Raw genomic sequence first — 12729 nt, 5'->3', positions numbered from 1 at the left:
TTTTATTAATAATACTGTAGCAGTGTTCCTTGAGAGTGTAAAATGAAATTTAAGAATGTGCATAAGTATATCTCTTGGGATTTACTTATTAGAAATTACCATCTTTATTGCTTTTTAATGGATGTGCTGTTGGAGTGTGAGCAAGGTAATTTTTTTTAAGGAATTCAGGGGAACCAGTTAGCTGGACTTGTGACCTTGAAGTGGGAAGGGCAGTGCCTGCACTCTGAAAGATGGGTGGGGATGTTGCAGTTGGAGGGTAATCTAATTTGTGGTGTCATGAATTATGATGGTGTTTTCCTCTTTGGGTCACCTTTCTTTGGCAGAAGATGGCCTCTGAGGTTAAGAATATAATGCATATAACTTGGATTTTGATGCTGTGCACTTCTGGTAAGACAGTTATTGAAGGATGGTAAATGCATTTCCTTCTTTAGGTCACTCTACCTTGGTAGGAAATGGTCAGTGTCACAGGAAAAATTACTAAGATGGAGTGTGAGCAAGTTAACATGTATGAAGTTATGCAAGGAAACCAGTTAACCAGACTTGAGCTCTTGAGGTGGAAAGTACTGTTCCTACATTTTGAAGGCTGGGAGGGGATGTTACGGTTTAGAGAGTCATTTGCAGTGTGATGCCTGGCAAGACACGCTGTTAAATGAGTGATGGTGAATGTGATTCCTTTTTTGGATAGGCATTGGCCAATGTGTTAACCTTCTAACAACAGGGTTTTAGTAATATCTAGCGAACTTTCATGTTTATAAATAGCGAAAGCTGTTTAAATTGAGAAAGTGTTGTTCTTTAGGTACTGTACTAAGTTAATAGTGTACTACATATAGCTAATAACAATGTACAGTACAGTTTAAACTTTTTATTTAACAGACATAAGGGGATTCAGAGAAACCAACTAGCTGGACTTGAGTCCTGGAGATGAGAAGTACATTGCTGCACTCTAAAGGAGGGGGTTGGGATATTTGTTGTTGGGAAAGACATCTGAACTGTTGTATCTGCATGCCTCTGGCAAGACAGTGATAGTGTGAATGATGGTGAAAGTCTTTCTTTTTTGGGTCACCCTTACTTGGTGGGAGATAGTTATTGTGATAAATTTTAAAATACAGTAATAGTTATGAAAACACTCATGACATATATAGTGTAGTTTAGAAATAACCCTTCTATAGTGAGTAAACTTTAGATAACATTTCAGTTCATCCTGAACCATCATCAGATTGCATAAAAAGTTCATTACCAACAGCCAGACCACTTGAAGATTGGCCATGATTAGCAAGCAAACGATTGCTCCTGCTCTACTACTAATACTGTTCACTGACCCAGGTTACTTTGGTTGGTCTCTTATATGAATTATAGTTTATGTAGAAAATATATGATAATTTAAGTAGGAATGATGATAATTCAAGGTACTTTAACTACACGTGTAAGAGTTAGAGTAAAGGAGTACACAGGTGTCCCTCAACATTCGCGAGGGTTAGGGGATCAAGAGCCTCGCGAATGTTGAAAAACCGTGAATGTTTGGTGCCCCAGTATATTGTAGGGAAATATAATACAATACTGCTTAACTTGTTGAACCATGAACAATCATAAAATACATGAAAACGTCGTAAGTTGTACTAAATATATACATGTTATGCTTTAATAACATGTATGTTATTAAATACCACAGACTCCACCATTGCCTCCACCACTTCCTCAACCAATGCGAGTCCCTACTACCCTCCATCCGACCCCCGCAACTGGCAGCCAGCCCTCCCACCACTCAGTGTGGTGAGTGTTTTGTTTGTTCATTATTTGCTATTAAACTACAGTATAAATAATGTAAACACATTCATGACTGCATATTGGAATGGCTATTTGAACAGGTATTGGACGGTGACATTATGTGTTTACTCTTGAACACAGCAAAGAATCAAACATTTCTGCTACTGCTAATAATAACAATAATAATAATAATAATAATACGATATAATTGAAGAAGGAAATTGTACAAAAATACGAGGGAGTGGTTGACACATCGTCAGTGTGGCTTTGTTTATGCTGGAGTGAAGATTAGTCTCCCTGCTCTTCCAAACATTTCACAATAATTCAGCGGTTGAGGCAGTGGTAGAGGCAGTGATAAAGGCAGTGATAGAGACAGTGATATTATTATTATTATTATTATTATTATTATTACTATTGTTATTATTAGCAGTAGCAGAAATGTTTGATTCTTTGCTGTGTTCAAGAGTAAACACATGATGTCACCGTCCAATACCTGTCCAAATAGCCATTCCAATATGCAGTCATGAATGTGTTTACATTATTTATACTGTAGTTTAATAGCAAATAATGAACAAACAAAACACTCACCACACTGAGTGGTGGGAGGGCTGGCTGCCAGTTGCGGGGGTCGGAGGGAGGGTAGTAGGGACTCGCAGGTGGCGGGAAACTTGAATATGATTTGGCGGCTGGGAATTTGGCGGTTGGGAATTCGCGAATGTGTGAAGCCCGCGAAAGCTGAAAACGTGAATGTTGAGGGAGACCTGTATTAAATTGAGGAGGGATTTGGGTAAGTACTGTATGTTGGTAATGGTTTGCAAACTGTCCACACTCAGGTTGGATATGTGACTTCTAGGTAGTGCTCCTTAAAAAGTTTTATATTTTTAGTGATAACTGTACAAGCTTTGAGAACACTTGCTAAACTATTTCTGTGTTTTGGGATCGATGGTTGCATCACATTCCTACATAGATTGAATTGTATAACATCTGTTGATCTGTTCAGCCTTCTATACACAGCCTTAAGGCTTGAAGTACATAGTGGAGATCTGTAGATAATGCCTGCACAAGAGTGTGCATGTAGAACTTGTATATTTATAGTTGTTGATACAAAAGTATGAATGTATAGCTTGTATATTTACACAAGAGCAAGAATGTAGAGTGTATGTTTAGTTGTTGCTCAAAATTATGAATGAATGGCTCATATATTTAGTTGTTTTAGGAATATGTATGTATGTATAAGGGTGGTGTGCATTTTGTCTGAAGCTGGTGTGAAAAATTTACTGGGAGTTGACTTCCATGCACAAATCCCATATGTAAGGTATGAATAACTTCCATAATCTTATAGGCATGTTTATTGTAATACTGTACTAGTCAGACAAAGACTACAGTATACTATTCTGAAATTAATTTCAGCATGATTGTACTACAGGAGGGCCCCACTTATACAGCAGGTTAAGTTCTGGGCTACTGCTGTAAAGTGAAATGTAGCCTTTTTTTTTTTTTCAGATGCAGATAAAAGTCTGATAACATGTTTACACTATCATATATTAAGTGAGCAATAGAATTAGGTCTAGAAAATGCTTATACAGTACACACATTACTTACCTTAAAATATTTTTGTCTTTTTCTTATAGCGAGCGGTGAATACAGTATATCTATTGTAGGAAGTCTGAGTAAATGAAGAATAAGTTTAATTGAAAACTAATGCATTTGCAAAATGCTGTGAAGCAAAGTGCTGTAAAGCAGGGCTCACCTGTGTAATCATTAACCATTAATCATTGTTCATTCATGTTACAAGAAAGTCTTCAAGTCAAGTTTAAAACCAAATATGTAACGTAATTCTGTCGAGAAAAATGTATATCTCACAATTTTGTCTCATGATTTTCCATTTTTCTGTTCACAAATTGTTTCTTAATAATACACAGAAAGACACTATATGTAGTTTGGAAAGTACAATGGCTTCTAGTATGAAGTATAGTCTTGAATGTTGCAGTGGAACTGTATAATATGAGTGTGGTGTGAATGTAGAAAAATAAATGAAGAATTTAAAAGGTAGTTCAGCTATCTGCATCTTCCTCTCGTCTAGCCAGTGTTCATATGGTAACACCTGATCACAGCTCTTACTGCATCCATCAGCTGATCACAGGCTGGTATGAGTCCTCCTATGTCTATTTGCAGGGTCCAAATCAGCATTAGGTGTTAAAATGTGCACTAAGACAAACTATAATGAAGATGATAGTTAAGCTTAATTACTTTCGGTAATGCTGATTTGAACTATGTTGACTGTAAATTGGAAATCTTTTTATTAACAATTCATAATTATGTACTTCATTTCAGTATACTATAGTGTTTTTACCATGCGTATGATTATGAGTAAGTGGCTAGATAAATGTTTAATAAGCATATATAACAGTGTGGTAGAGTGCCAATACTACAAAGATGTCATGCAGTTGGTCTACTAGCAACTGCTGCAACAGTCGTCGAGCCATCCGGTTCTTTAGTAAGTACAGTACAGTACAGTACTCTCTATACAGTGGATTTAAACCTATTAATTTATTAATGTCCTTATTCTGTATTTAATTATTTTAAAACTCATACAGTAGGCAGTAATTAAAATTGTTTAACCCTTCTTATATATGTATTGATATTTAAGTATAGTTCATAATTTGCTACAATATTATAAACACTTTGTATTAATGCGTCTTGAATTAAGTAGAAAATACTCTATTCCCATTAAATTTCTAATACTTCTCATGTGAGTTGATGCAGAAGAACCTGGAGAACTCTCAGAGAATTTGTAGAAACGAGATATGCGAATTTTAGAGGTTCTAGATATTGTAGCTTAAATATCACTCCCATCTAATATTATTATTGCTTTGTATAGTACAGTACATTGCAGCAGTACAATATCAATATTTAATAAGTCTGCTGTACTTATTTAACAATGAGGAGGCATTCCAAAAACACACAAGCCAAGTAAGCTTCTTTAAAGTGAATTATATTATGCTGTAGAATTCCATTATATTAGTTAATATAAATTCCAGAAGGAAAATGTTGAACTAAAACATAAATACAATAAAAAAGGTTATATAGAAGCAGTTGAATGGGATAAAGTATGTGCAATATATTATTTATTTTTATATTTTTTTTTATTATCACACCGGCCGATTCCCACCAAGGCAGGGTGGCCCGAAAAAGAAAAACTTTCACCATCATTCACTCCATCACTGTCTTGCCAGAAGGGTGCTTTGCACTACAGTTTTTAAACTGCAACATTAACACCCCTCCTTCAGAGTGCAGGCACTGTACTTCCCATCTCCAGGACTCAAGTAGTGTATATGCAGTACTGTACAGTGGACCCCTGCATAGCGATATTAATCCATGCAAGAGAGCTCATTGTTATGCGAAATTATCGTTATGCGAATGAATTTTCCCCATAAGAAATAATGGAAATCAAATTAATCCGTGCAAGACACCCAAAAGTATGAAAAAAAAATTTTACCAAATGAAATATACATTTTCCTACACACAAAGAGAAGGATACATGCACAATAGTAGAGTAGTACATGCACAATATATACTGTGCATGTACTAGTCTACTAAATGAAGAATAAATGACACTTACCTTTATTGAAGATGCAGCAATGACTGATGAGACACTGTGTCCTGGGAGTGCCTTTTCCTCCTGAGTACTGTAGGTCCTGTTTGGCATTTTCTTCCAGAACAGGCCTTATCACACTGTGTATGCCACTACAATTCTTAAATCTCTCAAACCAACCTTTGCTGGCTTTAAATTCACCAATATGAGCACTAGTTCCAGGCATTTTTCCCTGTTCACCTGGGTGTTAGTCGACTGGTGTGGGTTGCATCCTGGGAGGCAAGATTAAGGACCCCAATGGAAATAAGTTAGACAGTCTTCGATGACACTGACTTTTTTGGGTTATCCTGGGTGGCAAATCCTCTGGGGTTAATTGTTTCTTGGTATTCTCAATAAGCCACACCAACAACGGTGCTACAGCAGCAGCAGCAGCAGCAGCTGACAGTGCTACAGCAGCAGCAGACGATGCTACAGCAGCAGCATACGGTACTACAGCAGCAGCAGCAGCAGCTGATGGTGGTACAGCAGCAGCAGCAGCTGACAGTGCTACAGCAGCAGCAGACGATGCTACAGCAGCAGCAGACGATGCTACAGCAGCAGCAGACGGTACTACAGCAGCAGCAGACGGTACTACAACAGCAGCAGCAGCAGCTGACGGTGGTACAACAGCAGCAGCAGCTGACAGTGCTACAGCAGCAGCAGACGGTACTACAGCAGCAGCAGCAGCTGACGGTGGTACAGCAGCAGCAGCAGCTGTATCACCAATAGTAGCGATGGTTGATTGGGGTTTATTATACAACCTGGCCAGCTCGGAGACACGCACTCCACTTTCATGCTTATCAATGATCTTTTTCTTCATCTCTATAGTAATTCTCACCCTTATTGCTGTAGGGTTGGCACTAGAAGCTTTCTTGGGGCCCATGGTCACTTATTTTGCAGATAAAATCACCAAAAACACTGTAATAATACGAAATGTTCCGATTGTATGCTTGGATGTTACCGCGGAGGCTGGCTGGTAAACAATGCCACCGGCGGAACATGTGAGGCTGGCTAAGGGCGCACATTAGATGCATCTCGGACGAACAGCGTTGAGTGGGTTTTTTAGCGGTATGCGAGGCAAAATCTTGGCGATAAAATGTAGCGGTATGCGGATTTAACGTTATGCAAGGCCAACGGTATGCGGGGGTCCACTGTATTATATTAATAAAAAACATGTATATGTTAGTAAAAAATAGTGTTAATGTGCCTCCTCGTAGCCTTTGCACTATTGCATTCCTTCACACTCAGTGATTTTATGTATGAAGTGAAATACTAACTGCTGCTGTGTTATGTCTGGCAGAATAAAGCAACAGTACACTTGTAACCACTTAGTGGGCTGCCAACTGTGTCTAAACAGACATTTGGGAACATGTTTTACCAGAGAATGACTATACTAGTACCAGAGTTGCACCCCTACCATCACTCTGCAACAAAACATGACTTTGGAAATTTATTGTACAATCATTTAATTCATTTGACAAATTTGATCATTGCAACATTATTTAGTTTTAGTCTTTATGTTTACATATGTTTGTGCTGAACACCTTTCATCTGTTTGAACATTATTACCCTTTTAAGCTATCTTGAGTCATATTATACAATCAAAATATCTGCTGGATAGGATATTGCAACCTCTAGTATTAAGAGATGTGAATTTTCTTTAATATTAAGCAGAGAATGTATAGGTAGTAATACAGTGTTCACAGAGGAGAGAGTTTAAAAAAATATTGAAGAATATAACCTTAAATACCTCACTTGTGCATGTTACAGTGGCCCAGAGAGACAATAAAATAAAATAAAATATTTATTTCTTTGCTAAGATTACAATGTGTATTTACATATCATAGTATGATTGGAGCAAAGAAAGCCACTATCATGCCGAGGTATTTCGGGCAGACTTAACCTAATACATATTTATAGACTACTTAGGTCTAGACAGGTGGAGAGTGGTAGAATACAAGCAGTCAATATTCACTCTATTGTTCATATGAGGTAGTATTATTTATGACAATCTTACATTTTTAAGTATGTATTAAGTTCTTTTACATTGGTAGAATACAAATGTTCTATATTTAACTCTTATTATTAATATGAGGTAGTACAATTTATGATACAATCAATCATACATTTTTAAGTTTGTAATTAAGTTCATTTACTCTATTATTAATATGAGGTAGCACAATTAGTGATAAAAACAGACATTTATAAGTTTGTAAAAATGGCTTAATAGTTAAGGGATAATAAAGTATTTGGGGAAGTTGCTTTGAATTTGATTAGGGTTTAGCATGGTGTGGGTAGGTTTGTTCTTGAGAGATGAGATGATCTTTTGAGTATGGTCCAAAACTGATTTGTGGGCAGGGGACCTCTTTCTGTTTCAGGCAAAGATCTTAGGGCCCTTTATGTGCATTGCATTTTTGCAGTGTGAGACGGACATGAGGGATATCAAAAAGTGTTTTGTGCCTTGTGTTATACCCATGTGTTCTGTTGAAGCTGTCTGGAAGTTTGAGTGGAGGGTTGATATTGGAGTTTAATGTTCTGTATATTTAGTAGGCACAATAATAGGTGTGTATTACATATATATATTACATAAGTTCATGTTTTTGAAGAGAGGTGGGGTGTGTTGTCTGGCACTGGAGTTTGTGATCATCCTCACTGCCACTTTTTCTTGGGTTATTAATGGTTTGAGGTGATTGGCCATGGTAGAACCCGAAGCACAAATATCATAGGTGAGGTAGGGGTATATTAGAGAGAGATATAAGGTAAGGAGGGCCCATTGGGGTACATAGTATCATATCTTGGAAAGGATACCTACTGTTTTGGAAACTTTCTTAGTTATATGCTGAATGTGGGTCTGAAATTTAAGATTACTCTTAAGGTGAAGACCTAGAAATTTGCCCTCAGTGCGTCTAATAATGGGTGAACTATTTATCGATATGTTTAGCTGGATATTTGATGCTCTGTTTCCAAAAAGCATGAAGTAGGTTTTGTCTATATTGAGGGTTAGTTTGTTGGTAGTCATCCAGTTTGATATTTTAAGTAGCTCGCTGTTTAGTGTTATTAAGTATAGTCGGGTTTGGGTGGGAAAAGACGTAAGTGGTGTCATCCGCGAATAGAACTGGTTTAAGGAGTCGCGAAGCATTTTGGGAGGTCATTGATGTAAATAAGAAAGAGTAGAGGACCTAGGACACTTCTCTGTGGCACTCCCACAACTACAGGCTGAGTATTGGAGGTCATACCATTTGTGTACACATACTGGCATCTACCACTAGTTGAGGTAGTTGAGCGAGTGTCCTCTGACCCTGTAAAACACTAGTTTTAGGTGCAAGATATTGTGGTTGACTGTATCAAATGCTTTCCATAGGTCTATGAAGAGTCCCAGAGGATATTTATTTTTGTCAATTGCTGTATGTAGTAATTTGAGCATCTGAATAATTGCATCATTCATGCTTTTTTTTGGGCCTAAACCCAAACTGGCAGGGGTTCAGTATGTTACGGTATAGGAAGTAGGAGTAGATTTGTTTATGTATTATTTTTTCAAAGATTTTTGAGAGAAAAGGCAAGTTAGATACTGGTCTGTAGTTATTTAGTTCTGTAGGATTGCCTCCTTTGTGGATTGGAGTGACCCTTGCTGTCTTGAGTATGGATGGGAATGTAGAACATTCAACAGATTTGTTAAATAGTGTTGCAATAATGGGGGACAGCACATGAGCTGCTTTTTTATACATGAATGTTGGTTGTTTTTATACATGAATGTTGGTAAGTCGTTTAGGTCTCCTGCCTTGTTTTTTAATGATTTAATAATTAGTGAGACTTCAGTAGGATTTGTTGGTGCTATATATAGAATATTTAGGTAATTACCAGTGAGGTAGTCTTGTGGCTGAGTATTTGCATTTGGGATTTTGCTTGCTAGTTTTGATCCTATAGTAGAAAAGAAAATATTAAGTTCGTTGATGGTGTCTTTAGGCTGTATGTGTGGTTCAACTGGTTTTTGCTAAGTTAATTTCTCTTCTTCTAGACAGTTTTCTAGAGCCCAAAATTTCAGAGAGAGTTTTCCAGGTCTTTTTTATATTACCTTTTATTTCATTAAATCTGTTTTCATAATACATTTGTTTGGACTTTCATATTAGATTAGTAAATATTGAAGTGTATCATTTAGTTAGTTCTTTTGTAATTAGTCCCTGTCTGAATTGTTTTTCATATAGATGTTTTTTATTGATGGATTTATGTATATGTACTATTTGTACAAGTTCTATTCCAAAACTGTAACAGAGAATACTGTACTGTAGCACAAAGGGAAATCTATCCAGAGTCTACATAAGAAAAATTTGTTAAGATTTCATACAGAGAGTTGAATGTAAGTGTATAGTGTTTTCCATGGCAGAATTAAAGAGTTGTGTAATTTCTCAATTGTTTAGCTACAGGGTTATTTTAAACTCAGTCAAGAAATTCAGCAAATTCCTATAAGTGTGAAAAGAAATTATAAACACCCCAGCCACACTGAAGTTTTAAGAGTCAATTGTTTCAGCAGCATGCATTGTAAAGGCAAGCCTCTCTTCACTTTACAACTTTCACTTTTGTGCACATTATGTCATGTAGTTTTCTGAAGATTTTCATATTTTGAAAAAATTAAGTGTTCTTGTTTTGTTAGGTTAGGTTAAATAAACCAATCTACAGGACTGTATATACATATATAGTTGGTCAACAAGAAGCAAATTACAAAAACCAGGCTGGAAACTTCTGGCATTATGGGGCCGCTGCCCTGCAAAATTTGATAATGTACTATATTAAAATTATCACAGTATTGTACATTTAATACAGTAACGTATATTATATATTGTAGTACAATGTAGGACTATTGTAAGGCAAAGTTATGCTTTACATAGGAGTAATGTATTATAATACAATGAAGTACTGTTTGTAATGCAATGAAGTACAAAGTACTGTATTGCACAGTATACTGCTGTATTGTAATACACTGTAATACTGTACTACGTTGTAATACAATGTTGTATATCATATAGTGGAAATAGAGTAGAGTACAAGTATTGTATGTGATACATTGTAGTACTGTAATAAGAGGGCAAGTATTGTATATGATACAGTATAGCACTGTAATACAGTAACCATTGTATGTACTATAGTGTAGTAGAGTATATATTGTTGTAGTACTGTATCATGGTATGTATTACACGTAGTACAATAGTAGTATTGTGTCAAATTTTTGTTTTCATCGTAAATACAGTGGACCCCTGGTTTACAATATTATTTCATTCCAGAAGTATGTTCAGGTGCCAGTACAGACCGAATTTGTTCCCATAAGGAATATTGTGAATTAGATTAGTTCATTTCAGACCCCCAAACATACACATACAAACGCACTTACATAATTGATCGCATTGGGAGCTGATCGTAAACCGGGGGTCCACTGTATTTCTATCCTGGAACCATTGATCCCTTTTCAACATCAGCAATTTGGAACCAACCCATGATGTTAGACGAGGCTTGCTCGTACCTTTACACCACGTTAATTTATTTGAAGCATCATATATCTGCAGCAGACATATCCTGTAAGCAAGGAACACAGTGGAATTTGGTAAGTTCTCAGTGCAGTATTATACAGTAAGACCTCAATTTAACACACTGATGGGGGATCCTGCAACTGTCCATTAAATTTGATTGTTAAAATACAGCAAACAGAAAACAGTACAGTGTTCTACTGCATACATAATACCATACAATGTACACAGTTTTTAGATATACTGTAATAAACATTAAACATAAGGAAGAGGTATAAGTGCAATTTACTTGGTGGATATTGTCACTTATTTTTGAAATCCATTAAATTGAGGATTTACTGTATTTCTGTGTTATTGTAGACAAGATTTTTTTTTTCTACAATTTTTGGATCCAAATGGCTAACTGCCAACAATATTGAAGAAAAGAAACAACGTTTCACTCTATATAGATCTTTATGTGATGTGATGAAGGTCTAAAATAGCAAACTGTTGTCTCAATAAAACCTTGTTTTGCAATGCTTGTCTTGTCTTCATTTGTAAGTTTCTTGGCTGTTGACTTTTGCATGTAGGTTTACGAAGTGTCTTGGGTTGGGACCATTTCAGATACACTAGTTACATATAGTCCTACTGTACTGGGCATCTCTGACAATTCTGTATTGAGCTTTAGTTCAGTACAATCTTTATTTGAAAAATAAAGAGAGGTTATGGCAAGCTGATAGAGGTTATGGCAAGCTGATAGTGATGAGGAAGGTGTGCATGAGATGTGATAATGATAGAGAATGGCATATGACCCTTGTGTCATCAGTGGATTGTGTCTGTCTTCTGGAGCACTTTGAGCTGCCTCAGCTATACTCATGGATTAGAAATAGTATGGCATTAATGACAAGTGGAAACTTTGTTGATGCAGTTAAAATCAGCATAATTTAATGCTTACAAAAATGTTCAAATCCAGAGGTATCAGAGTACAAATTGCACAGTGTGTGGTCAAAGAGAATCATTGGACTACATCCTCTGAACCTGCCTCCAGAACACACAGACAGAGGGTCAACAATGACAGATACAGGAAGAGATGTTATCAGGAATAAAACATTGCCATTGCAGAGAGCATACATATGAAATAGTGCAGTTTTGCTTTGCATGAATTCTGCCAGTAATATGTTTTATGTAGGAAATATTCACTCAGTGGTCATCCAAGCCCATCACCACTTGATATTTTTCACAATACTGTATCTTTCTAGTCAATGTTGAGTTGCACCAACACAGTCAAGATTAGGGAAGGGTGGAGGGAGGGAGGAAAGAGTAATAGTGAAACGTGTAGTCAGTGGCTCATAGGTTTGTAACATGCACACTACAGTTTCATTAAACATCGACAGGTTGGCTGGTGGTGGAAGGAAGAAGGATGGTAAAACAGATGAGGATTATAATTGATTTTTTTAATTAAATATTTTCTAATTTGTTTTTGACCAATTGCATTTATTTTTTATGTGATTGCTGTCTGGTGCCTACCTGGTATGCTTAGACCAGCTGACACTAGCAGAAATAACGTTCATATAGGTGATATCAGATGTGATCTTCCCATAAGGAAATCACATGCTAAAGAGAGAAAGAATAAATAAGGGTATGGTTGGAGTAGTGCTACTAGTCCAAGATAAGTGGAGTTTCAAAGAGGTAGAGTAAGAGTTGAGATATTATTATGTAGCAGGATTAATTTGAGATATTATTATGTAGCAGGATTAATTTGAGATATTATTATGTAGCAGGATTAATTTGAGATATTATTATGTAGCAGGATTAATTTGAGATATTATTATGTAG

The 12729-nt window shown here is 36.4% G+C and overlaps 1 protein-coding gene across 3 annotated transcripts in view; it reads left to right on the top strand.

The window, feature by feature from the left end:
- The window catches only part of tho2 (THO complex subunit 2-like protein), a 109658-nt gene that overhangs the window by 71457 nt on the left and 25472 nt on the right, over window positions 1-12729 (top strand). Inside the window, exon 28 of one of the 3 annotated variants that reach the window (XM_053793553.2) lies at window positions 4175-4261. The exons of the other annotated variants lie outside the window; for them this stretch is intronic. Coding sequence (XP_053649528.1) covers window positions 4175-4261 — 87 coding nt within the window. The remainder of the gene's footprint in view (window positions 1-4174; window positions 4262-12729) is intronic. 3 annotated transcript variants of the gene reach the window in all.

The sequence above is a fragment of the Cherax quadricarinatus genome, chromosome 71 (genome assembly GCF_038502225.1).
Source record: "Cherax quadricarinatus isolate ZL_2023a chromosome 71, ASM3850222v1, whole genome shotgun sequence".
Taxonomy (NCBI): Eukaryota; Metazoa; Arthropoda; class Malacostraca; order Decapoda; family Parastacidae; genus Cherax; species Cherax quadricarinatus.
This window is presented reverse-complemented; position numbering and strand designations above follow the sequence as displayed.